Source organism: Heptranchias perlo, chromosome 18 (genome assembly GCF_035084215.1).
Source record: "Heptranchias perlo isolate sHepPer1 chromosome 18, sHepPer1.hap1, whole genome shotgun sequence".
NCBI classification, from domain to species: Eukaryota; Metazoa; Chordata; class Chondrichthyes; order Hexanchiformes; family Hexanchidae; genus Heptranchias; species Heptranchias perlo.
Window position 1 is genome coordinate 14,306,051 of NC_090342.1, and position 26,708 is coordinate 14,332,758.

The following is a 26,708-nucleotide window of genomic DNA, read 5'->3' on the forward strand; positions in this document are numbered from 1 at the left end:
TATTTCTATTTGCTGAAGCATGAATATAATTCTTCATGCTTAATTAGTTCTGAATTATTATCTCCAATTGTTTTAAGTGCCGTTTTGCCAAAGTACAAACTACCTCTAAAGAGGTTACATACTGATAAACTGATGTGAGTCACTATTGCCAGCAGTGTTTTAGGGACCACCTCACATCACAGAGTTGTATAGATGTTCCATGTAGCCATTTTTAAAAATCAAGCATTTCGTCAATGGCACCTGTTCAACATTTGATCAATGTTGCATTCGCCCTTGAAGTAAGTGCAATTTTGAACTCTAGATTGTAGCAGTTAGCAGTTCCTTTGAGACACACACACACACAAACAAATTACAAAACCATGATACTAGAAATTTAAATAGTTACAATTCATTGTTTAATCACTTTTAACCTTTCTTAGAAGCATTACACGTAGCAGTATAGAGTTAGATTTATACCTTGGTTTATATATCAAGACTAGAACAGACAAACACATCGACGTGATTAACCATTCATATTCTAACCTCTAAGTTGGTTTCAGAAATGTACCCTTTAAGGAATTTAAAGAACCTACCCTCTAACCATTTCCTCTGGTGAGGGAGTCCAGAACAAGGGGGCATAACCTTAAAATTAGAGCTAGGCTGTTCAGTGGTGATGTCAGGAAGCACTTCTTCACACAAAGGGTAGTGGAAATCTGGAACTCTCTCTCCCAAAACGCTGTTGAGGCTAAGTCAATTGAAAATTTCAAAAATGAGTGATAGATTGTTAGTTAAGGGTATTGAGGGATATGGAACCAAGGCAGGTAAATGGAGTTAAGATACAGATCAGCCATGATCTAACTGAATGGCAGAACAGGCTGAATGAACTACTCTTGTTCCTGTGTTCTCATTAGTCTAGACTTGTGGTGGGAATAATTCAGAGGTACCATAGTGGACTGACAGATTCATTGCAAAATTATTTTGTTTTTCCTCCATCACTGCTGAACCACACAATCAAATTCATCAGGAAAGCTGAGAGATTGGGGGCTCCTTCTAAAATTAGGATCTGCCAGCAATAAGCGTCTGTCTATGTAATCTGTCAGGGAAAAATAAACAGTATTAGTGCATTTATAATCTTACTCAAGTATTCAGAAGGAACCACATAAAGTGACCAGTCAGGATTCTCTAAATGAAATGGTAATTGCTGGCAATGTGACAGGTCTTGTATAACTTTATACAAGTCCTACTCTTCATAAAATCACTTCTTATCTTTTACAATTTCTTTTTAAAGTGTTATCAATGTCAGCTAGGCTATGTTTACATTTTACATTGACTCAGATATCGTTTCACATGAATATATGAATCTGGCAGTAACTGTGCATACTGACAAAGTGCGCTACATGCATTAATGTAGGGACTGCAGAGGAAGAACCCAGTGACAGAATTTAAACCATATAAGTTTACAGTACAGAATTCATGTTGGCTCTTTGCTCCAGCATTCTAAAATTTATGCCATTGCCGTGCTAGCTCTCCACAGCTCTGTATCTTGGTCTTTATCTTAATTGTTCCCTGTGGAAAAGTATTCCAATAATTCTGTATAAAGAAATGTGTCCTAGACTCTGACAATTTTAAATTGACAACCCCTTGTTATTAACTTCCCAACTTGAGGAAATAGTCTTTATCCTATTCACTATCAAAACCCTTCATAATTTTATAAATCTCCTCTTAATCTTCTCTGCTTCACAGAGAATAGTTCCAGTACCTTTAGTCTCTCCTCATAACTATAGTTGCTCATTAAAGGTGTCGAAACTATAGTTAACTACCAAGGCGTTGGCCTTGGCTTTGTGGTAGCACTCATGCCTCGGAGTTAGAAGGCCATGGGTTCAGGCCCCCTTCCAGAGATTTGAGCACATAATCTAGGCTGACACTTCAGTGCAGTACTGAGGGAGTGCTACACTGCTGCCTTTCGGATGAGACGTTAAATCGAAGCCCAATCTGCTCTCCTAGTGTACATAAAAGATCTCATGGCACTACTTGAAGAGCATGGGGGTTCTACCAGTTCCCTGGCCAATATTTATCCCTCAACCAACAACATTAAAATAAATTATCTGGTCATTTATCACATTACTGTTTGTGGGACCTTGTGTGCAAGTTGGTTGCCATGTTTCCCTGCATTACAATAGTGACTACACTTCAAAAGTACTTCATTGGTTGTGAAGTGCATTGAGGTGTCCTGAAGTCATGAAAAGTACTAAATAAATTCAAATTCTTTATATTATCATCCTGGTGAATCTATGCTGTATACTCTCTATGGCTATAATGGCCCAGAGTTTGCTGCAACAAGGCAATGAATGGCATCCGCTGTTAGTTAGACTTGCCCTTGCCTGTTTAATCTCGATGATATTTCGCGCTGCAAGTTGCTGAAAGTGTGAGATGGAAACAGGGCATCTGGAACCTGAGTGAACAGGTCAAGCAACTGTGTATCTCCTTAACAAATCAAATTGAAAGATTGTGAAATTAACAGCACAAGGACTGAGAAGGAAGAGTAACTTAGAATAGTGATTCAATGTCAAATCAGGTACAGAAAGATAAATAAAGAGAGGGAAAGAAAGATTGGATCTAGAGAGGAAAAAAGGGACAGAAAAGTAAAAAATTTAAATTAAAAAAGAAACTCCAGCAACAATTAAAACCTGAAGGAATGAGACGCCACACTTGTAATAGTTAATTTTCGGTGCCAGGGAAGTTACCTGGCAGCAATTAACACTTATCAGGTCGTTAAAAGGGTGCTTTGACTTGATTTAACTTTCTGTGGCAAGTTTAGTTCATATCTACCGCGCAAATACAGGAGCTTCACACCGTTCAATACATATTATCAATGGTGAGACAGACAGCGAGATGCCGTTTTCGTGAAGCTAACAGCGGAGCGGTGCATCTCTGACAATAACTTTTGGATTTCCGCATTTAACTCTGCATCTGCCCTCATCTGAAGTTGCTGTAGCATTTGTGCATAAATAACGCGAACGCCATTAGCTTCAATGTTATTGTGACAACAAATTCTGGGCCCTTGTTCTTTCTACACTGGGACTCCCAGAACCACACTCTATACTGTAACTATGGGCTAACTACTGCCTTGTATGAATTTATTACCTCATTGTTTTTGTACTCTTGTGGCCCTATTTATAAAACCTAAAATATTATTGATCTTTTTACACTTGCACTTATTAGTTGAACCTTTAGGTCTCTCTGTGCTTCAATCCAGTAAGTGTAAATTGGAGTAAAAAAGAGATTATTTTGTTGCATTTGAATCAACATCCAGTTTAGAGCTGGTTCCATTGGTGCAAATACTTTCAGATATTTCACAGAACAATTGCAAAAAACATGGTTAAATAGCGTGTTACACAGAAAATGTTCATGTAATTTCCAGATTCGTAATTAAAGTGGCACTCCATGTGGTGGAAATTGACTATCATAACTGACTATCATAACACAGCATGACCATCAAAATAAGTGAGATCTCCAGTGTGAGGATTCTGTGATATATACTCTACTTTTTAATACTTCTGGATTCTTTCTGGTCAGCATTTTTTCAGATTTCACTAAAAGATTAACGGGACAGTAACTTTTCATGAAACACAGTTAATAAGCACATCTGCCAACTAGATTCCTTTATCTGTAAGTACTGCAGATAACCAGCTAAGTAATCTAATTGTCAATTATTTTCACTCTATGGAGAGGAGCACTTTACACTAATGGCCTCTCTCCACAGCAAAGCCCTCCTTTAAGGAACATTGTTTATAATATATATTTTTGCATTTTTAAAAAATTCCATAACAGTGAAGTTATCCAACTAATTAAAAACAAAAAAGACATTAGCTGTGGTACGTTCTTTACCTGCCATACAATGGTCATATTCAACCACAATCACTGCAGATATATAAATATTTTCCAAAATTTATGGTACACTAAATCATACAACATAAAAATGTCACTTAAGAAGTGTGCTACAATGCTATGAGCCAAGTATTTGCTTAATAGATCTCAGCACAGTGCTGCTCTGTAAATAGTACCAACCCAAATTAGATTTATGGTTCAGATGGATCTCATAAAAGATGACGGATTAAGTATCTCAAAACGTCAGCTTCACCAGGTTTTGTGCAGATGTGTTGAACAAATCACTTCACCACATCTCGAGTTAAAATTGGAGTTTTAGACTGGAAAGACTAATTAAAATCAAATACAAAAATCAGCAGCTTACAGCTTCTTATACAAGTTTATTGTTCATTTACATTAAAAGCATAGCACTGAAGTGATTGTTGACCTTTGGCACAAGTGATGTAACCCCACTAATTCACTACCCTGATCATAAAGAATAAAATGACATTTATGAAGATTTAATGGCTGCTTAATTTAGAGCATGTGTACAGCACATCTACTATCATGTCATGCATAATTTTGATGGTGTGTGAAAACACCAAAGCAGCAAAAATATCTCTCATTAAAATGCAAATGGCTCCAACTGACATTAAGTCATTTTATATTATTTGAAATAATGACAGCCAGAATATACATATTTTATAGTTTCAGTGGTATATAAATTCAACAGACTTATTTTTAGGACAGTTGTACGTAGCTGTAACGTCATAAAGGTTACAAGGGAGAGAATAACAAAGAGAGAAAGAAAGAGCGAGACAGAATGAAAGAAAAAAATAGTAATCCATTTTATTCAATGGCAAACATTTTAGAAAATTTATGACCTGAAACAGTATCCAATAGCTGGGCTGAATTCGGAAGACAGACTTTGATTTTTGAAAATGGTCAAAATGAAACACTTGGGCGGGTGGGTTAGAATTGCCCCTTGTTGGGAAACTGACGGGTTTGGCAGCAATGCTGATTTTACACCCAACTTAATTTTACTCTCTATTGATGTCAATGGAGTGTAATATTGGGCAGGGTGTAAAACTGCTGTTCCACCCGATCCCATGGGTTTCCTGCCCGGCAAGTTAGGTTAAAATTATTCCCTTAGACTTTCTGAACTTCGAAGAACCGAGCAAATTAAAACCAATCAGTGCCATAATGCCATTGGCCAACTATAGTTCAGTGCTTGCCGCAAAGCCATTGTTAAACGTCACCCAGCTATAAATTCCTTTGCTAATTGAGACATAGACCAAAGATGATGCTATAATCACCAGTTTAGCTAAATCACTGCCAGCTATGGTTTAAATCTTAATCCTTACATATAGCATGTGTCACACTTTTATGTGTCTGCAGCACAAAAATCTGTCACACTTCTGGTTAGCTCAAATTTCCAAAGAACCAATCAAAAAACACATCACCAATATCTACTTATTCTACGATGTGGAGATGCCGGTGATGGACTGGGGTTGACAAATGTAAAGAATCTTACAACACCAGGTTATAGTCCAACAATTTTATTTGAAAATCACAAGCTTTCGGAGATTATCTCCTTCGTCAGGTGAGTGTGGGATTCCTTGAACGTTTCGCAATCCCACACTCACCTGACGAAGGAGATAATCTCCGAAAGCTTGTGATTTTCAAATAAAATTGTTGGACTATAACCTGATGTTGTAAGATTTTTTATACTTATTCTACCACATCACTCATGGATTTTTGTTATGCATTCAGTTGCACCATTAGCACTGAGGTGTGTTATATTTGCAGATTATAGTTGTTTTCATCAATTAATGTCACAATTCACAAACATTATTCACATCCTAGTGAATAGAGATGATTAAATCAGAGTGAATGAGCCACAGTGATCATCTCAAAATCCAACTGTCTGATTCTCTAGTCACACTCTACAGTCAGAGACACCATCCAGGAATCATGAACAAGGGCTGTCCTCCACATTCAAAAAGAGTGAAACCACGATTAGGGTGAGGGGGGAATTATTGATTGGCAATCATCCTGCATCATTGCAGTTGCTAACCTGTCTCCAGCAGGTCTAAATGGCTTGTATTTGAGAAATATCCTATGTCTGATAGGGTGTGAGCCGACATACACAATCCCTATCCTTAATGTATAAGGAGCAGCTGAAAAGTGTTCAGCAACAAGCTTTGTTACTAGTTACTAAATAAAGTGGTGGCATCAGTCACTGGATTAAAGAAAGCAAACAAAGACAAAATATACATACAATTATAAAATACTGAAGGATTCCTTTTCTAAAGCAACAAGAATTGCAGAGCATCCAAAGCCAACACAGTCAGTATACAAATCTGGCACAGAAGTTGAACGATGCATCCAAGCTTGTCAATCGCCAACTAACATCATGTCATAATGGTTATTTTGAGTCAAGAGAAACATTCACAATCTTATAGATTCAGGCTCTCCTAATAGGGTGCATTAATTATTTCAGATGCTTAAATTAATTACATACTTTTTTAAGTATCACTATCAAATCAAACAATATCCAAACATGAAGTTCTATATCAATTAATAAACCTCACAATGATTGCCAGTTACCTTCAATGTATTTTACATCAGCCTTCACCCCTCATAATGGCTTTTAGGAAGTAAATGTCTGACCTCCTGTAGATTTAGAGATACCAGTGATTGGCTCCATTGTCTGACACTTAATTCCAATTTCTTGTGTGGTGGTTGGCTCGTTGTACTTGCAGTCACAGTTAATCTACCAGATGGTTAGTCAAATTTCTTGTCAGCAATCATTAGACCCATTTCTCACTCAGAGACAGCTTAAATATTCTGTTCCTTTTTTCTGTTTTTAAGCAGCTCACATTGAATAAAAAAACTCATCCATTTTCTCACTATAATTACAGAAAAAAGAACAACTTGCATTTATATAGCACCTTTAATGTAGTAAAACGTTCCAAGGTTCTTGATAGGAGCATAATCAGACTAAAATTGACACTGAGCCTAAGAAGGAGATATTAGGATGGGTGACTAAAAGCTTGGTCTTAAGGAGCATCTTCCAGGAGGACAAAGAGGTAGAGAGATTTAGGGAAGGAATTGCAGAGTTTAGGGCGCTAATGATGGGGCAAAGGGAGTTGGGGATGCACAAGAGGCCAGAGGTGGAGGAAATGTATGAATGGAGAGTTCTTGGAACTCCAATCCTACATATTCCTTAACTTAAATAATTAGAGGTGGTGTTGAATCCCTATAGGTCAGGCGCCAACTTGTGAAAAGTGGCTAAATAAATGAAATCTTAACAATCCCTTTATAGAAAACAGTCTGTTTCCATAGAGACAAACAGGTCCATAAACACTCCTGGCCTCCATCCAAGTCTCAAACCTTTTCTGTAAGAAAACAGTGTAGCTTTAAATTTAGCAGGTTTTGGCTCCAAGTCCCACTGGAGGTGCCCCTTTCTTAATAGTGCAGAGTCACAGTATTCTTTCCAGATTAATTTAACAATGTAATAGAATGAAATGTCTGACCATCCTGACCTGCTACATTATGAAATATTATGCCATGGTTCTTCATTTTGCTTCTTAGATGTGTCCTGACAAGTTATAGTAACACAGTACATTCAGCAAAAATATGGGAACATTTTAAAATTTACAATTTGCAAAGAAAGTTGTCTGTTCCTTTTAGTGATATTCTTAAACTTGTTTTTTCTATCTACATGCATTTTGGAAATATCATATGTCACATACTTATTTATCATTAATGTAGAAATACGAGGTGTGGTTCATAATATGTGTACACTTCCAAAGGCAAATGAGAGGCTTGGCATAGCTAAATGAAAATGGCATAGCTGGCTTGGCTCACCTCTGAGTCAGAACTATGTTGATATTAAAGCACGGAATCCTCTTCTCATGGTAATCTTATAATTTTTGATCATGGTCAATTTTTTTTAATACAGCAGTAGGCCAGATTCATAGTTTGAAATGGCACTGGATAATTAGACTTAACACGGAATCAGAAAACAAGCACAGCATTTATTTTGGTTTGACGTTAGTATAAAAATGTGTTTGTCTGACATTCCATGCGATAAGAATCCATTTTGACTTGATAAAGGTTTAATGCTGAGTGCTACAATCTTCAGGAAGTAACATAAGAAGATAGTGGGCCACTGGACAATTGCCTTCTGGGTGTCAGATATTGTAATAGGGAATATTGATCTTAATGTGTTCGTTGAATTGATTGACCAAAACACCAGTAAAAGATCACTGTGAAAGGATATAGTGAAGAAAATGCGATAAGCATTGTCCATCAAGTTATAGAAATGACTCCATCAAAGTACTCATTCAGGTTATTTACATGACATGAATAGACACCTCAGTGAACACAAATGTATTTGATGGTGTGGTTTTTCAAGATTATCCATGTTTGTATCCCATTCACATACTTTGAAGTTTCTAATTTAAATATATTGACTCTGTAAATAATTTAAATGATAGGACAATGTTAAAGCTTCCTGGTGCTGATGGAGCATGGAAGAGCAACAAGTTGAAACACCACTAAACAGTCCAGTGAGGAGGTGGGATGCAGGTTCAATTCCCCTTTTCTGTTGAGCTCTTGATCTCAGCAATTCTGCTCAAAGCAGCTGTTGAATGACAGATGAATGGAATTAAAGATTGTATCAAACACAGTATGGAAGGCAATGGTACCTATGGTGTTAGGATCACAGGAAGGTTCCAGATGTAGCCCCCTAGAATCCAACTGTTCAGGATAGTGTGGGTTGTACAGTACAATTAATCCTGGGGCAGTGGTGGAGCCAGTGGGGGTCAGCGGAGAGTCATGACCTTCTCCCAATCACTTTGAGGACAGCCAACGCGGCATTGGAGGGCATTTTTGTCCCTGGATAGGTTCAACCAGGGATTATAACGGTGGATTAAAAAGAGAGAAAAAGACCAAAAGAGTTGGTCTGGAACTCTTGAATGTTTGGCAAGTAGAACACAATGAATACTACAGGACAGAAGAAGGCAAGAGCACATGCCCGGAAGGGAATTAGCACCAAGACGATGATTTTGGCACCAAACATGCGGGAATCGGCAAGAGAGATGGAGGCTCAAGCTGAAAGGGAAAAGGATTCTGGCACGCGAATGGGAGAATTTCACCAACCAAGGAGAAGTGTGGACTAACTGGGCAGGAGGATGATATTTCGGGGGCAGCCGATAGGATTGCTAAGTGCAAGGAAGCCAGCCTGCCCTCAGAGATGATGTTAGAGGTATGGGTGGCACTGGCCTCAAGGGGGAGGGAGGTAAGGAGCAGCTGGGGGTCAGATGTAGCAAGAAGTAGAACAAGGTCCTAATGTAGCAGGGACTGGGAATTAGCATGGACCGAGCAGTAGGTAAAGGAGGTGGTTGGTCAGGGGTGGCAAGAAAAAGGGGCGGTCAAAAGCCCGATTTTAAATCAGAGAAAGAGGCTGAAACTGCAGGGGCTTCAGAGGTCCATGGCAAAAAAGAGGCAGCGGCTACTGGTTGCAGCAGCCCGAGGGGAGAGAAGGGAAGAGTCTATATGATGGAGAAGATGAGTTCACTGGCTAAACTTTGACTTTGGTCATGATCTCTATGGTATCAGCTAATGTTAATGGGCTGAGGTGGGAAAATAAATTGCAGCAGATAGTCCAGCATTTTAAGAGGACTGACTTGCTATGTTTGCAGGAAACGTTCTGGACTTGGACCTGGTAACTAGGGGGCAGGACTCCCTAGTCAACCTCATTGACTCTTTCAGCTACTGACTTGACAAAATCTCTGAGGTATTGGCGAAAAAGCTCTCTCCTTGCCTTTGGTTGACTTTACGCCTCATCCTAAAATAAATCGTTAGCGATTTTACAGCAGACAAATGAATAATGGCATAAACTCAGCAACTACCTACACACCTGGCCAAATCTGGGGACTAAGTTGCCCAAATCTGACTTTGTTCAACCCCCTCCCTCCAATCCCTCACCCTTAGCTCTGCACCTGCCCTGGCGGTAGGCTGAATAAGCCTTAGGAAGTTAGGAAGAAATTTTACAAACTTTATCTTATTTATAGATTTTACCTATGGATCATGGCAGGAGATTAAGTGAGTTTGATAGAGTCAGTATTAAGGCAAATATTACCTTGTCTATTGAAGGATTGGGCTTGTTGTTCTTTTCACAGTTCACACTTTCTAATGTTACAATGGTGGGCGTTAGCAGCCAGGGATGACCATGAATGGATTTTTAACAAAATGTTTGCCAGTTCTGATTTAATGGTATACGTTATTGTAGGCATTTCATCTGTTTCAATCTGATAGTCGAATGAAAAGGGATTATATCTGATCCCTAGTAGTTAAAGTTGGACTTGTATCTGAAGTTTGGTCATCTAGTCAGGAAGTACACATTCAACCCTGTGGTGAAATACACTCAAATCTGTGGCACTTTAGCATCGTGTGTTGTCACATAATTGGCAATAAAAGCTGTTCCCCCTCATGGCTTTTTGTCCATCGAACTTTGTGAATCCAGATCTGAAGGCTTTTCTTCAACACTTCATTCATAATATTTATTTATTTTTGTAATATTTCTGATGTCCTTTGTGCTCTATGATGTGGACAGAGCTAAAAGTCATCTTAATTTTGTAATAGTCACCATGACATTCACACAAGGTAGGAACATACTGTTTGCATTGGATGTGGTCAATTGCCTTGGAGCATAATGGCAATCTTTTACTGCTGTGAGTGTATTAAAGCATTCCAAGTCATTTGTAGTAGTGATTTACTCTATTTCTGAGGACTTTTGGTAGGAAGAGGGTGCCTAAAAAGGAGAGACATCGTCAGGGCAGAGAGCTTGCAAAGTTCTGGTTTGTTGTGGGAGGAGGGAATGTAAATGGAAGATGACACAGCAACTGTGCAATTATACTGTATTCAGAATCTGGTGAAGTCTTGCAAGACTTTCAAACTAATTTCTTTACAATCTAGATAGGTAGCATCTGGTATATCCTTATAAGAGTTCTCCAATCATATCAGATTGCCATGCCTTATTCAATACCAGCTGAAGACAATGAAATTCAGGGGCCCAACCCGTCGAACGTTACTATCCATCAATTTAATGAACTGGACGGAAGCCGTGTAATCCATCAGAGGAGTATAACAGCGATGCACCGCTTCCAAAGGGAGCTATAATCTGTCATCTCCTTTTCAGGGCAGTTGTCTCATCTCACTGAGGATTTTCCAAAAACAGTGTCAGCTGTCAGCATCAAAAGCAGAAAATTTAGAGAGCTGATTAAACTCAAAGGTGCAATTACAACTGTACAGTTATCATAATATTTTTACTGCAAAAATAGATTCTTCTCTTGAATCATGACCAAAACTTCAGCTAAATAAATATACCCGTGCCATAAATCTGATTAGATATGTAAATTAGATATTCATTCAGATTTCATATTCAGATGTTCTGAAATTGGATCTCCAACCCTCACTAAAATTAAATAAAAATTGACAGTGGGTGAGGGGTTGGTATGGAGAGTCTCTACAGACTCCCAGTGAAACATTCTTTGGATGATAATTATCCTGAACTGCTAAGGAAATGTATGTCTCCACCATGTAATCCCAGAAGACCTTCCCAGGAAATGGGTAATTTATAAAGATCACCACATTCAGGCTGAAAGATAAATGGACACCTCAAATACACAACTTATTTTGCTCAGCACAGATATCAGGTAGACAAGATGGACAAAATACAAAGGAAATTAAAAGAATTATCTGTTCCTCCTTTCAACTGATCATGCAAAAGCCCAAAAGATGGATTTGTGTAAACACTTCTCATGTAACATGGCATTGAGCTTGTAGAATATAGCCCTGAATGCACTGACAGTGTATATGCATAAAACCATTACCTGCAAAACATAGTGCTAATCTAAATCAAAGTAATGGGGCACTGATCAATCCAAAACAGTCCAATTCAGATTGATTCCAATTTTAAACTCAGTTTGAAGCTCATCCATAGTGCTTTGCATACAGAATGGATTTGGAATGATAAGGAAACTTTTTTATATCCAAAGGTGGATATAACCTTTCATACGATGGAAGAAAGTGCATATATCTGAATTGACCTAGAATCATACAGCACAGAAGGAGGCCTTTCAGCCCATCGTGCCTATGCCGGCTCTTTGAAAGAACTATTGAATTAGTCCCACTCCCTCACTCTTTCCCCCTAGCACTGAAAATTTTTCACTTTCAAATAAATATCCTTGATAAGTATATATAATTGGGCACAGCACTATAACCCCATTTAAAGGCTACATATACAAAAACAAATGTTATATGGTAAAAAAAACTCTTAAAGGATGATTAGATTTTTATTTTTATTCAGCTTTTAAAATCGGGTCAGGATTGCAGTTTTAGATGTTTAAATCTTTACATTAAATACTTATGTTATCTTCTAATTTATGTCATTCACAGCTTTCATTAGCTTCCATGCACACAGCTCCCTAAAAAAAACCCTTGTGTTTTCATCAAAATTAATGCCTGTAGTTTAAAAATGGTCAGTATACGATCAGAATTATTTTTTTAGTAATAGATAGCCAACAGCTCAGAGGTAAGTAGGTTTAAATATTTTAGCTAAAACGACTGTAATATATCCTAAAAATAAGGTAGGTACTTGGAGGAAGGAGGGATTTAAAAGCTGCAAACTATTAGAGGAATCAGCAAAAAATTATAAACTGCTTGAACCTCATTTTCATGATGAATCAACATAAGAATGGAAGGTTGAGAAAGGCCATTTAACTCATTCAGATAATGCTGCTTTTTTGTTACAATTTCAGGATTTAGTTTGACTATTTTTGTCTTGTTCTTAATCCATACTCATATCCTGTACTCTTGATTTATGAAGCATGATGGTTTCTAAACCCTTGAAATAACGAATGCCTAGGTATGAGTTAAAGGCTATATTGGTTCAGACAACATTTATCAACTGTTTGAGTGTCACTCTTGTGACTCATGATGCTATCTCATCTCTCTCAATTGGGTTAATGCCTTGGAACTCCCTGTTCGATTGCTATCACAAATGGATGAACTAGCCAGTTCAGATCAGTTCAGATTTTTTAGTTCAGTTGGATCTAAAAGCAGATCTGATCTTCTGAAATGGGTGTGAAAGTCAACTGCACAACTGAATACTTAATTTAGTTCCAATCCTTTATTCTGGGCTCAGCATCTCTTTGTTATCCAGTTTTCTGAGCCTGAGTTTTCACCCATTTGATTGTACTGGCTAAATTGGACCTTTTCTCTCTGCAGGATCTTCTTATTGTTTATATCAATTGTATTACCGTACTTTTGGTGCTTTGAAGAAATTATTTCAATGCATTTTGTGCAGATTAACTTGAACCAAGACACAGAGTGTTTTCATAGTACAGCACAGAAGGAGGCCATGCAGCCCATCATGCCTGTGCCTAATCTCTGAAAGAGCTATCCAATTAGTCCCACTCCCCTTCAAATTTTTCCTTTTCATGTATTTATCTAATTTCCTTTTGAAAGTTACTATTGAATCTGCTTCCACCAATCTTTCAGGCAATGCATTTCAGATCATACCAACTCGCTGCGTTTCAACCTAATTTACAATACAAATGGTGTAGAGCAACATAAAATGCTTAGGGTAGTTTAGGGAACTGTAGCATTTGAACCACTTGTTTTAAATGAGGTACTTAGAACCATAACTGACCTGTGTAGTGTGACAGCAGCTGTCAGTTCACAGAACGCATGTATACAGGAAGCATCCAGACTAAGAACCTATTGAACAGAACATACATTTGTCCTTGTCTGAGAATCAGCATCATGCTCATATAAACATTACATCATTCGAGAGTAAAGTGGAGCAACCAATTTAGGTCAACTGGTTTAAAATTTGATAAGGTTTTCAGCATGCATGTTCCTAGAAGTGACTGTGGCTGCTAGTCTGCCAGTAGGTTGCTAGGAGTTGTGTGAGTACTGTTTTTAGAGATAGTGCCAGACTGAATGTGAAACATTTCTGCACAAAGTACATTAATGTTTTACAATTTGTGCCTTTAGGAATGATGAAGTACAAACAAAAACAGTTGGTGTTTTACTATAGTACTTCAATCTCAGAAGTGTTTGCACTGTTGCTGGTAATTACAGACGTCTTGCTAAGAAATTTACTGACGATTAATATGCAATTTGCTTCCAGTGAAACGGCAGTTGTATGATTTTAGAATCATAAAATCATACAGCACAGGAGGCGACCATTCAGCCCATCATGCCTGTGCTGGCTCTTTGAAAGAGCTATCCAATTAATCCCACTCCCCTGCTCTTTTCCCTGCAAATTTTTCCTTTTCAAGCATATATCCAATTCCTTTTTGAAAGTTACTATTGAATCCACTTCCTCCATCCTTCAGACAGAGCATTCCAGATCATAACAACTCGCAGTCTAAAAAGATTTCTCCTCATCTCCTCCCTGGATTTTGTTCTCTGGTTACCGACCCGCATGTGAATGGAAAGACTTTATATTGAGTTCTGAGAAAACAAACATGAAAGAAAATGAATAAAATGCAAAATACCACAGATCTTAGAAATCTGAAACCAAAGCAGAAAATGCTGGAATCTCTCAGCAAGTTAGGCAGCATCTGTGGAGAGAACAGATGAGTTAATGTTTCAGGTCTGAACCCTTCATCAGAACTGAAAGACATTACAGATGAATCACATTTTAAAAAGGAACAGAGGAAGGGAAAGGAGGAGTGAAACACACCACACACACAGACATGTAATCTGCTTAAATGGAAAACTGGAGATGACTAAATGGCAGAAGTGATATTAGCATGAGACAATAGGAGGCTGCAAGTCTGACCCCAAGCTTTCTGTTGCTTGCCACTTCAATTCTCTGCCCCACTCCCATTCTGACCGCTCTAACTTTGGCCTTCTCCACTGTTCCATTGAAACTCAACGCAAGCTCAAGGAACAGCACCTCATCTTTCTACTAAAGACTTTGCAGTTCTCTGGCCTTAATATTGACGTTAATAACTGCAGGCCTTAACTACAGCTTCCATTTTCTCTCTGGCAGGAAGTGCTGGCAATGTGGGATGAGTCTGCTGGCGTTTCCAAGGATGGGGGTGGGGAAGAAGTGAGTTGGTGTTTGTAGTGGTATGCAATGCATCTTCAATCACTGGCACTGATGAAAGTAATATTATACAGTATCAACTACATGACAAAAACATTGGGCCCAGATTTTAACTCCGGGTGGGTGGATGGCGAGGTGATTGGAAACACATCCACTGCTGCAGAAATCAGGGCCGACCTATTTTAACTCCTGGGTCTTGTTAACACCACCAATCCACTTCCTGTAAGAAACGATAAGTCTGGGTAACAGGGTCATTGGAGGGTCTTGTGGGATGGAAGGGAGAAGAGAGTCTGGGACAGAGGAGGCCTAAACTTTCCTTGAGGAGTATTCCTGCAGGTCCTGAGTTAAAATTGCAGTTGGGACTCAATGACATAATCGGACCCCAATCTGCATATTTAAAGAAGGACTCTGCTGGTTGCCTGTGTAAAAATCACAGTCGACGGGATCCAGGTGGCTTGGGGGTGGGTAAGTGACCTGGGCAATTTTGAACTACCCACCGATCGGGTTTTCATCAGATGGGTAGGGTTAAAATCGGCCCATTGATTTTTATTTCCTTGTTCAAAGAGCACACTAATATATAAAATTCTCTGCGATTTTTATTTGTCCACATTAGTTATTGGACAACTAACTAATATTCAATGATTTCTGGTATCAGCTACTTTTAAGTAGCCTGGATGAGTGCCGAGCAGCATTCCCATCTGGGAATCAATGCCGACTGAAAAGAGGGAGCTGGAAATTGTGCACGGGTTGCAACTCATTAGCATTCTTCTCTGCAGAAGCAAAAGGCAATTTTGCTACGTTAGCTGCTGTTTTCTGCCAGCAGTGACATTCCTTCCGCCCATACAGTAGAGCCATCCTGCCACAATCGGAGACCCAAATGAAGACAAGTCATTAAGCTGCAAGTCGCTGGCTGGACTTTTAAAAATCCCCTAATTGAAAGGCGCAGCCGGCAACTCCTAATGACTAGTTTCCACAGGCATTCTTTAAAGCAAAGATCTGACCACCATTAGCTCTGGGAAATGGGAAGGAAGGTGCGGTGACATCACTTCCAAGTCCTTTGAACGCCATTTAAATGCTTCACCTGTTTCAGGTAGGAGTTTCCCAGTTTGGCCCCAGAAAATATGCGTCGTACCCAAAAAGGGCAGAGACCCAGAGATACGGGTCTCCAGCCCTTTTCCTGTCCGTACCATCTTGGAAACTGGCTCCCATTGGACATGACAGGCAGATAAATTGGCCCCCTAGGCATCTAATTGGCTATTATTGACACAGAGCCTTGGACAATAATTATTTCTTACGATATGCAAAGTAAGTTTAGTGTATTTTAAATGAAATTGCGGTGCATCTATGTACAGTCTCAGCAATCCATATTATGGAAGTCATATTTCAGATAGTATCTGTGCTGTCACTTTACAGCATATCCGTCATATTTTAGTTTAAAAAGAAATGAAATGTATTCAACAATTACACAGGCTTTTTTCACTGTGTGCAGTATTGGGAGAAAATAATGCACGGAGTCTATCATTTTTGACATTCTTCAAGGCCAGAACATTGCCTTTATCAGCATATTTCATGGTATTGGACTTGTGCCTGACAGAATATTGTTTCTCCTTTTCTTTAGCATCAATGAGCTGCTTTAAATTCAAATCAAAGTCGACTTTGGAATTTATTGTTATATTTATTGGTTGGTTTGACAGCATTTCATTTAAAAATTAGCCAGTTGCTTGCATTGAAATAAAATACATGGGATCAGAATCAGCTCTAGACGTTAAGATTGTCGTTTCTTATTATTCATTTCATTTCTGACACCTGTGTTGCTGAATCTCACAGGAGAACGGGGGAAAGGTGGTGATGTGCGTGTGCAAGTGAAAATATGAAGGCTTTAAAATGAGCATTACACGCCAACTCATTTCCAAAGGCCGTGAGATTTTCTTGAATGAACCAAATTTCAATAGTTTGTGAATAAATTTGAAAGACGTGTTGCCTTCTTGAAAGTATAGGGTCGATTCCCTGATCAGGCACTTGGGAAGTGGGCTAGCAGTCTCAGACCACCCTGGTCAGTGTAATTGCAAACCCAAAGCCCTAGCTCTTCTGCCCATTAATTTAAGTGGATGAAACATCATGGGATGCTGTCCCATGATTTCTCCACTTGTGCTCCCTTGCAGCTGCCAGGAAAGCCTAAGCGGGGAATCAGCCCTTATTTATCAAACCTTTGTTTTGTTTCCAGCTGGAGGAAGAATAGCTGTGAGTTTTTTTTTATCAGATATCATTTTACGTAGAGCACAGAGTCCTGTGTTACGGAACTGCTCGGGACGAACCTGGACAGATACCACTGCATCTCTCTCCAGACCTTCTTTGCAAAGGCACATTCCAGAAGGAGGTGGGTGACGGTCTCGTCTCCACCGCAGCCTCCTCGTGGACAGCGCACGGTGGCGCTGAGACTCCGTGAGTGCATGAAGGATCTGACTGGAAGGGCCCTTCTCGCCACCAGCCAAGCTAGGTCTTGGTGCTTGTTTGAAAGCTCTGGCGATGAGGCGTTCTGCCAAATGACATCGACAGTCTGCTCAGGGAAACAACCGACAGGATCCACCATCTCCTTTTCCCTCTGGGTCTCGAGGACGTTACGTGCGGACCACTTGCTGATCACCTTGTGGTCAAAGGTGTTTTTTTGCATAAACTTTTCGATGAAGGACAGGTGGGGCGGAACTGTCCCACTGGACGGACCGTTCCGTGGCAGCGTGGCCAGGCCAATCCTTCTCAACACCGGGGACAGATAGTACCTCAGCACGTAGTGATACTTTGTGTTTGTGTACCAAGGGTCTACGCACAGCTTGATGCAGCCGCACACAAAGGTGGCCATCAGGATGAGGGCCACGTTGAGCACGCCTTTCCCCCCTTTCTCCAGAGATTTGTACATCGTGTCCCTGTGGACACAGTCCATTTTTGATCTCCAGATAAAGTGGAAAACGGCTCGGGTGACTGTCACGGCGCAGGAGCGAAGTATGGGCCAGACCTGCGCCACATACAGCAGCACCAAGAGCACCTCGCATCTGATGACCAGGTTCTTGCCCACGATCGAGAGGGATCGTCGATCCCACAGTCCCAGTTTCTGCTTGACCTTGGCAATACGCTCCTCCCAGTTTTTGGTGCACGCCCCGGCCCCCCTGAACCAGATCCCCAGCATCTTCAGATAATCCGACCTGACGGTGAAGGGGACAAAGGATCAGTCAGTCCAGTTCCCAACGAGCATGGCCTCGCTCTTGGTACGATTTACCCTGGCCCCCGAGGCCAGTTCGAATTGGTCGCAGATGCTCATTAATCTGCGGACCGAAAGCTGATCCGAGCAAAAGACGGTGACGTCGTCCATGTACAGGGAGGCCTTGACCTGAGTTCCTCCGCTGCCAGGGATCACCACCCCCTCCTATGCCCGCATCCCTCCTGATGGACTCGGCAAAGGGTTCGATGCAGCACACGAACAAGACAGAGGAGAGAGGACAGCCCTGCCTGACTCCAGATTTGATCGGAAAGCTTTCTGATTCCCACCCGTTGATTGAAACGGCACTACTGATGTCTGTGTAGAGCAGTTGGATCCAATTGCGGATTCCCTCCCCATACCCCATTTTGGAGAGCACGTCCATCATGTACGTGTGGGATATTCTGCCAAAGGCCTTACAGATGAATCACATTTTAAAAAGGAACAGAGGAAGGGAAAGGGGGAGTGAAACACACCACACACACAGACATGTACGTGTGGGATATTCTGCCAAAGGCCTTCTCCTGGTCCAGGCTGATCAGGCATGTGTTCACCCCCCGTTCTGTACGTAGGCGATCGTATCCCTGAGTAGCGCCAGGCTATCAGAGATCTTCCTGCCGGGTACAGCGTAAGGCCACTTGTTTCCAAAATAACCCAAAAAACAGTACTTTAGCATGAGACGGTTATTCAGCTTTGAGTCCCTTTAGTTGATAGTCAACTATTTTACCTGACGAAGGAGGAAGCCTCCGAAAGCTTGTAGATTTCAAATAAAAATTGTTGGACTATAACTTGGTGTTGTAAAATTGTTTACAGCTCTATGAAATGGCATAGTAAGCCAGTCAGTTTAGCGATGGGCAACAAATGGCTGAAGAACAAGAGGGGAAGATGAGGAGAAATATTTTTATGTTATGATCTAGATTACACTGCCTGAAAGGGTGGTGGAAGCAGATTCAATAGTAACTTTCAAAAGGGAAATGGATGTATATTTGAAAAGGAAAATTTTGCAGGGCTATGGGGAAAAAGCAGGGAAGTGGGACTAATTGGATCATTCTTTCAAAGAGCTGGCACAGGCACGACAGGCTGAATGGCCTCCTTCAGTGCTGTAAGATTCTATGGTTCAATGATTCACTGGCCTTGCCAATGATGCCCAAATACTGAGAATGAATTATAAAAGAAAATTGTAAAATCCATACTATTGCAGTTTTTTTGAAGAATTTTAAATATTGGAAGTGCAGAATAACTATTATCATCTTGATTTAGATTAGTTTGTCTGAGTGTGTTATACATCTACATGGTGAGAAATTGAACTCTCAGTTTTAAGGACAGTCTGCAAATTGATTGCATAACACGGTGTGCTTTAATTTGGCTGTGGCTACAGATTTAGTGTTTGATTGCATTGGATATTCAGTGTGTAAAACTTCGAATGACAGTGTTTTATTATGTTTTCCTTTTCGGCCCTGTAAAGACATTGATGAATGTGCGGAGGGCTTTGTTCAATGTGACAGCCGCGCTAATTGCATCAACCTTCCTGGATGGTACCATTGTGAATGCCGGGACGGCTACCATGACAATGGGCTCTTTGCAGCAAATGGGGAGACATGTGAAGGTCAGTGTCTAAAAAAAAGTTTCTAATTTTACCCGTTCTTACCAGAGAACTTCCGCCATCAATTAAGTTGAAAGAAACTGAGCAAAGTTTTTTATGGTCAGAAGTCTGACAGCCCTTGGTGGTAGTGCATGGCTCTGCTATATTTTATTATCATTGTTAAAAGGTAATTATTCAATTTAGCAGCTGAATTAGTCACACACGGACGTGTGACAATCACAAATAAAGCATTGCTGCATGGACATTCTAATAATGCTAAATGAGTCGGATAGATGTCAGTTTACAGTTTTTTTTATTGTACTGCAATGAACTGTAATTACATTAAAGTGTAATTATAATAAGGGAAATGGCTGTTGCCCTTAAAAAGATTAATTCAATGTGAAAGATTTCACTGTCTCAGAATATTCATCAATTATAGCTTTCTTGGGAGTGCTTCGGGGATTGAACATTAAAGGGCAAATTAATTTTAAGTCTGAAAGTTTTTATGAGAGAGAATTATTTATGTCATCTGCAGAGGAAGCATTATGTTAATTGAATATGCTGTGTAAAAAAAAAGTTTACATGCGTCACTTCACAGACATTGATGAATGTGGGACCAGGAGGCACAGTTGCACCAACGACACCGTTTGCTTTAACCTCGAAGGAGGTTATGATTGTAGATGTCCTCATGGGAAAAACTGTACTGGGGACTGTGCCCACGAAGGCAAAATAAAACACAACGGACAGATTTGGGTATTAGAAAACGACAGGTGCTCGGTCTGTTCATGCCAGGTGAGTTCACACTTTAAATATTCGTCAGCTTGTCCTGTGGTCAATAAAATATGTTTTCTTTTTTAGTCAGTCTCCTCAACACACACACACACATAATCTCTCCTGTCTTTGTACTGCTCACTGCTAAGGATTCCGTTCAGCGTCACTCTCCCATCACAGTTCCTGGTCCATGGAAGATGTCAGATGGGTTTGTATTGCAACCATGTACAATGAATTGAGGTGTACCAAGTGGCATTACAATGGCAATGTAGTGAATTTTCTCTTCCTCGTCATTCTCTCAACCCACACATTTCCCCAGCTGAACTGATCAACTGCAGGACCTCTCAATGGTCTTGATATCAGTGATGCAGTGCAGCTTAGCTAATCATGAGCAGCATGTCCCCCCCCAAACGGAGTTAACCCAGGCAAAATTAATGACTTCAGTAGAAATCAGATGGATATCCGAGGCAGCCTAAAAGGATTGAAAAAACAATACATCCCCAGGGATAGAAGAGACTAGGAAGGAGACTTGTGAGGCATTGACAATCATTATGAGGGAGTCACTGGACACTAGGGAGATATCAATAGATTGGACACAAGCTAATGTGGTATACATATGATGTGGTACACAACAAATGGCGTGACTGAGAGCTGACAACACTAGTAAATGGTTTTGGATGATCTGTGTCCATGTTGGGTGTCTACCAACAATTGCAATACTATGAATTGAATATTTCCATCACCGGATTATGGAATTGCAGTAATGTTGAGGCAGCATACCTTGGGATGAACTTTGAGGCCTCATGCCTGGCAGAAACTGGGCGGTAGTGCCCTGAAAATGACGTGGAAGAACTTCCTGTATCGCTGTGGCCATCTCCATTTTGGGGGCCTCCGAATACGTGCATGCTCCGCCCAGTATCAGCCGGCGGCTAAGCCAAAGAGGTGCGGACAGGTAAGTTTTACTTCATTTTTGTGGGGCCGGGATGAAGCAGAAGACAGGGACGAATGACAGGCGTCAGGTTGATAATACAAGTAAAAACCAGGCTGGTTATAGAAAGTTCAGAGGGGAAGTGAGAAAGGAAATAAGAGGGGCAAAGAGAGAGTATGAGAATAGACTGGTGGCTAACATAAGAGGGAATCCAAAAGTCTTCTTTAGGCATGTAAACAATAAACGGGTAGTAAGAGGAGAGGTGGGACCAATTAGGGATCAAAAAGGAGATCTATGCATGGAGGCAGAGGGCATGGCTGAGGTATTAAATGAGTACTTTGCACTATCTTTACTAAGAAAGAAAATGCTGCCAAAGTCACAGTAAGTGAAGAGGTAGTTGAGTTACTGGATGGGCTAAAAATTGATAAAGAGGAGGTACTGGAAAGGCTAGCTGTACTTAAAGTAGATAAGTCACCCGGTCCGGATGGGATGCATCCCAGGTTGCTGAGGGAAGTAAGGGTAGAAATTGCAGAGGTACTGGCCAAAATCTTCCAATCATCCTTAGATACGGGGATGGTGCCAGAGGACTGGAGAATTGCAAATTGAAAGGGTGTAAGGATAAACCCAACAACTACAGGTCAGTCAGTTTAACCTCGGTAGTGGAGAAACTTTTAGAAATGATAATATGGGACAAAATTAACAGTCACTTGGACAAATATGGATTAATTAAAGAAAGCCAGCATGGATTTGTTAAAGGCAAATTGTGTTTAACCAACTTGATTGAGTTTTTTGATGAGGTAACAGAGAGGGTCAATGAGGGCAATGCGGTTGATGTGGTGTATATGGACTTACAAAAAGCATGTGACAAAGTGCCGCATAATAGGCTTGTCATCAAAGTTGAAGCCTATGGAATAAAGGGGACAGTGACAGCATGGATATGAAATTGGCTAAGTAATAGAAAGTAAGGAATCTTACAACACCAGGTTATAGTCCAACAGTTCAACAGTCAAAAACTGTTGGACTATAACCTGGTGTTGTAAGATTCCTTACATTTGTCCACCCCAGTCCATTACCGGCATCTCCACATAATAGAAAGTAGTGAGTAGTGGTGAACGGTTGTTTTACAGACTGGAGGGAGGTATACAGTGGTGTTCCCCAGGGGTCGGAACTAGGACCATTGCTTTTTTTGATTATATATTAATGACTTGGGCTTGGGTGTACAGGGCACAATTTCAAAATTTGCAGATGACACAAAACTTGGAAGTGTAGTGAACAGTGAGGAGGATAGTGATGTACTTCAAGAGGACATTGAAAGGCTGGTGGAATGGGCGGACACGTGGCACATGAAATTCAACGCAGAAAAGTGTGAAGTGACATATTTTGGTAGGAAGAACAAGCAGAGGCAATATAAACTAAAGGCACAATTCTAAAAAGGGTGCAACAACAGAGAGATCTGGGGGTATATGTGCACAAATCGTTGAAGGTGACAGGGCAGGTTGAGAAAGCATACGGGATCCTGGGCTTTATAAAAAGGAGGTTATGATGAACCTTTATAAATCAGTGGTTCTGCCTCAACTGGAATATTGTGTCCAGTTCTGGGCTCCACACTTTAGGGAGGATGTGAATGCCTTAGAGAGGGTGCGAAAGAGATTTACTAGAATGATTCCAGGGATGAAGAACTTCAGTTATGTGGATAGACTGGAGAAGCTGAGGTTGTTCTCCTTAGAGCAGAGAAGGTTGAGAAGAGATTTGATAGAGGCATTCAAAATCATGACGGGTCTAGACAGAGTAGATAGTGAGAAACTGTTCCCATTGGCAGAAGGGTCAAGAATCAGAGGACATAGATTTAAAGCGTTTGGCAAAGTATCCAAAGACGACATGAGAAAAAACATTTTTACACAGCGAGTGGTTGTGATCTGGAATGCACTGCCTGAGGGGGTGGTGGAGGCAGATTCAATCGTGGCTTTCAAAAGGGAATTGGATAAGTACTTGAAGGGAAAAAATTTGCAGAGCGATGGGGATAGGGCCGGGGAGTGGGACTAACTAGATTGCTCTTGCAGAGAGCCAGCATGGACTCGACGGGCCAAATGGCCTCCTTCTGTGTTGTAACCATTCTATGATTCTAAGCTGTTATTTAAATTCTTCAATATAACTTCAATTATTCTATATAGATTTTTTATTGAAATTAGACAAATGTTTACATTTCTTTGTGGGGAGGGGGGGTGAGGGCGGTGAAAGTAGTCTGAGTGGCAGTTGGTGGCACTGCACCGATGCATCTGTCACCCCTTTGAACTGATCCCAAACCTTCACAAGCTAGAGAGGCATTGAAACTGATCCCGGAGCCCTCTCCCAGTCGAGAGGGAGAGACACAGAGATTCAGACAGAAAGAGAGATGTTCCGAAAGAAAAAAAATTAGGTAGAGAGAGGAGGAGACGAGAGAGAGAGAGATAGAGGAGTTAACTGAGAGAGTTCAGACAGAATAAGGGAAGCTCAGAGAAAGATAGAAAGATGTTCAGACAGAAAGAAAAAAGCTCAGACAGAAAGAAGGAAGTTCAGACAGAAAGAAGTTCAGACAGAAAGGAAGGTTACATATAGAGAGACAAGGTCGGACAGAAAGAGAACGTTAAGACGTAGATTGTAGAGAGAGAGAGGGAGAGGGAGAGAGAAAAGTTCAATCAGAGACAGAAGTTCCTACAGAAAGAAAAGTTAAAACACACAGGGAGAGAGAAAAGTTGAAACACAGGGAGAGATACATTGAGACATGATGCATGATTTTAACCCGAAAGAACGGGTGGGTTGGGGGCAGGGGGGTCAGTAAAAATGTTAAAAGTTTGGAGCGGGATCAAGTCTTGGCTCCAAAGCGCCGAAAAATGAATTTCACACAGACGCACATGGGTGTGTGCGCGTTTCGGAAACCCAGAAGTCCTGCCGGCAATTAAAACCAGCGGGATGACATTAAAGGGGAATTAACATCATTGAGGTATTTAAATTTTTTTTTATTATTCGTTCATGGGATGTGGGCGTCGCTGGCGAGACCAGCACTTATTGCCCATCCCTAATTGCCCTTGAGAAGGTGGTGGTGAGCCGCCTTCTTGAACCGCTGCAGTCTGTGTGGTGACGGTTCTCCCACAGTGCTGTTGGGAAGGGAGTTCCAAGATTTTGACCCAGCAACGATGAAGGAACGGCGATATATTTCCAAGTTGGGATGGTGTGTGACTTGGAGGGGAATGTGTAGGTGGTGTTGTTCCCATGTGCCTGCTGCTTTTGTCCTTCAAGGTGGTAGAGGTCGCGGGTTTGGGAGGTGCTGTCGAAGAAGCCTTGGCGAGTTGCTGCAGTGCATCCTGTGGATGGTGCACACTGCAGTCACAGTGCGCCGGTGGTGAAGGGAGTGAATGTTTAGGGTGGTGGATGGGGTGCCAATCGAGCGGGCTGCTTTGTCCTGGATGGTGTCGAGCTTCTTGAGTGTTGTTGGAGCTGCACTCATCCAGGCAAGTGGAGAGTATTCCATCACACTCCTGACTTGTGCCTTGTAGATGGTGGAAAGGCTTTGGGAAGTCAGGAGGTGAGTCACTCGCCACAGAATACCCAGCCTCTGACCTGCTCTTGTAACCACAGTATTTATATGGCTGGTCCAGTTAAGTTTCTGGTCAATGGTGACCCCCAGGATGTTGATGGTGGGGGATTCGGCGATGGTAATGCCGTTGAATGTCAAGGGGAGATGGTTAGACTCTCTCTTGTTGGAGATGGTCATTGCCTGGCACGAATGTTACTTGCCACTTATCAGCCCAAGCCTGGATGTTGTCCAGGTCTTCCTCTGAGGAATTGCCCTCAACCACCTTTTCAGTCAGTGATGCCCCTGGAAGAGTACATACCACAATATTAATAATCATCACAGAAGTAATGTTGCAACGAGCAAAATGAGGCATGCAACAGATCAATCATTGATAACATCAATCCATGTTGTGTGTGAAAAATGTTAAAGTTGTCTCACCAGACGTTTGCGGGGTGCCAGTCTCGGCATCCCCTACAGCCAGGCACTCCACCATCCGGCTTATATCCAATGCCTCCCCCTCCGCCCCTGTAAGGGCCACTATTTGTGGAGGTTCCCCCTCCAGTCCTCACCCTCTCCCTTGCATTTTGCGCTCTCTTCTCCTACCAGGGAGAAAATGCATACGTGCGAGTGAGTGAGGATGAAGTGGTCACTCGATGGATGCAATGCTTTGGGTCAGGATGACAATGAAGCAAGTGCACAGAGGGTGACTATCAAACAGATTGATCACATTGGGGTGAGTAGGAGAGGTGGGAACACAAATGGGGGGTGGAGGGGTGAAGAAGTGCACAGAAAGTGAAGGTAAGTCGATACTGAGCCATAAGTGGATGTGAGGAGCGATGTGGGTAATTTTCACCACAGGATGCAGTTCAATCAGTAACTGTACTCGCTTTTCCTGACCTGGTTAGGTCATTAAATCTTTTTCTGCATTGAAGCCACGACCAGGACACCGTGCTTCTGCTGCTGACCTGGTCTGCCACCTCCAGCCACGCCTTCTTTGTGACAGACCCAGGTTTCTTCCTCCTGTTTTCTGAGTAAAGCACCTCCCTCCTGCTTCTCACTGCACCCAGCAATGTCTCCAGGGCGGCGTTGGAGAACCTAGGTGCTGGCTTGGCTCTGGAACGTTGCATGGTGATTGTAGCCTCTTTTCTCCTTCAAAATGCATTGCTGGAGTGGCCCTTCAAATAGTGGGCTTTAAACGCTTCATGAGTGTGTGCAGTCCGCCCGCTGCACAGCTTGAGGATGCGAAACCCAGATGTTGAGTTAAGTGGCTCCAATTGCATCGCAATCGTTCGGGAAACCGCACAATTCTTTTCTCCGGGTGACTCCCCCCACCCCCCAACTAGGATCCAGCAGCCATGTTAAAATCATGCCCATGAAGAGAGAACCAGAAACTGAGATACACAGGGACAGCCAGAAGTCCTGACACAGGCACATAAGGAACGAGCACAGGGAGAGCAAGGGGAAGGGGAACATATAATAGAGGCAGTGACACAAATAATCTCGATTTGACAATAAAGAAATCCATTATCTCTTTGTATTTGGTGGAAGAGGAGGGGAAAGAGTTTAATGAGACAGTCGGTGATAGGAAAAATCTTTGCCCTCTAAGATGATTCTGTAATAGTAGGTGGTTTTGGCTGACAAAAG

General features: G+C 41.3%; 1 protein-coding gene across 1 annotated transcript in view; it reads left to right on the plus strand.

Moving 5' to 3' along the window:
• Nucleotides 1–26,708, plus strand: part of LOC137334605 (protein kinase C-binding protein NELL2-like) — a 169,715-nt gene that overhangs the window by 128,979 nt on the left and 14,028 nt on the right. The window contains exons 16-17 of the mRNA XM_067999417.1: nucleotides 19,696–19,836; nucleotides 20,411–20,604. Of these exons, the coding sequence (XP_067855518.1) occupies nucleotides 19,696–19,836; nucleotides 20,411–20,604 (335 nt within the window). The remainder of the gene's footprint in view (nucleotides 1–19,695; nucleotides 19,837–20,410; nucleotides 20,605–26,708) is intronic.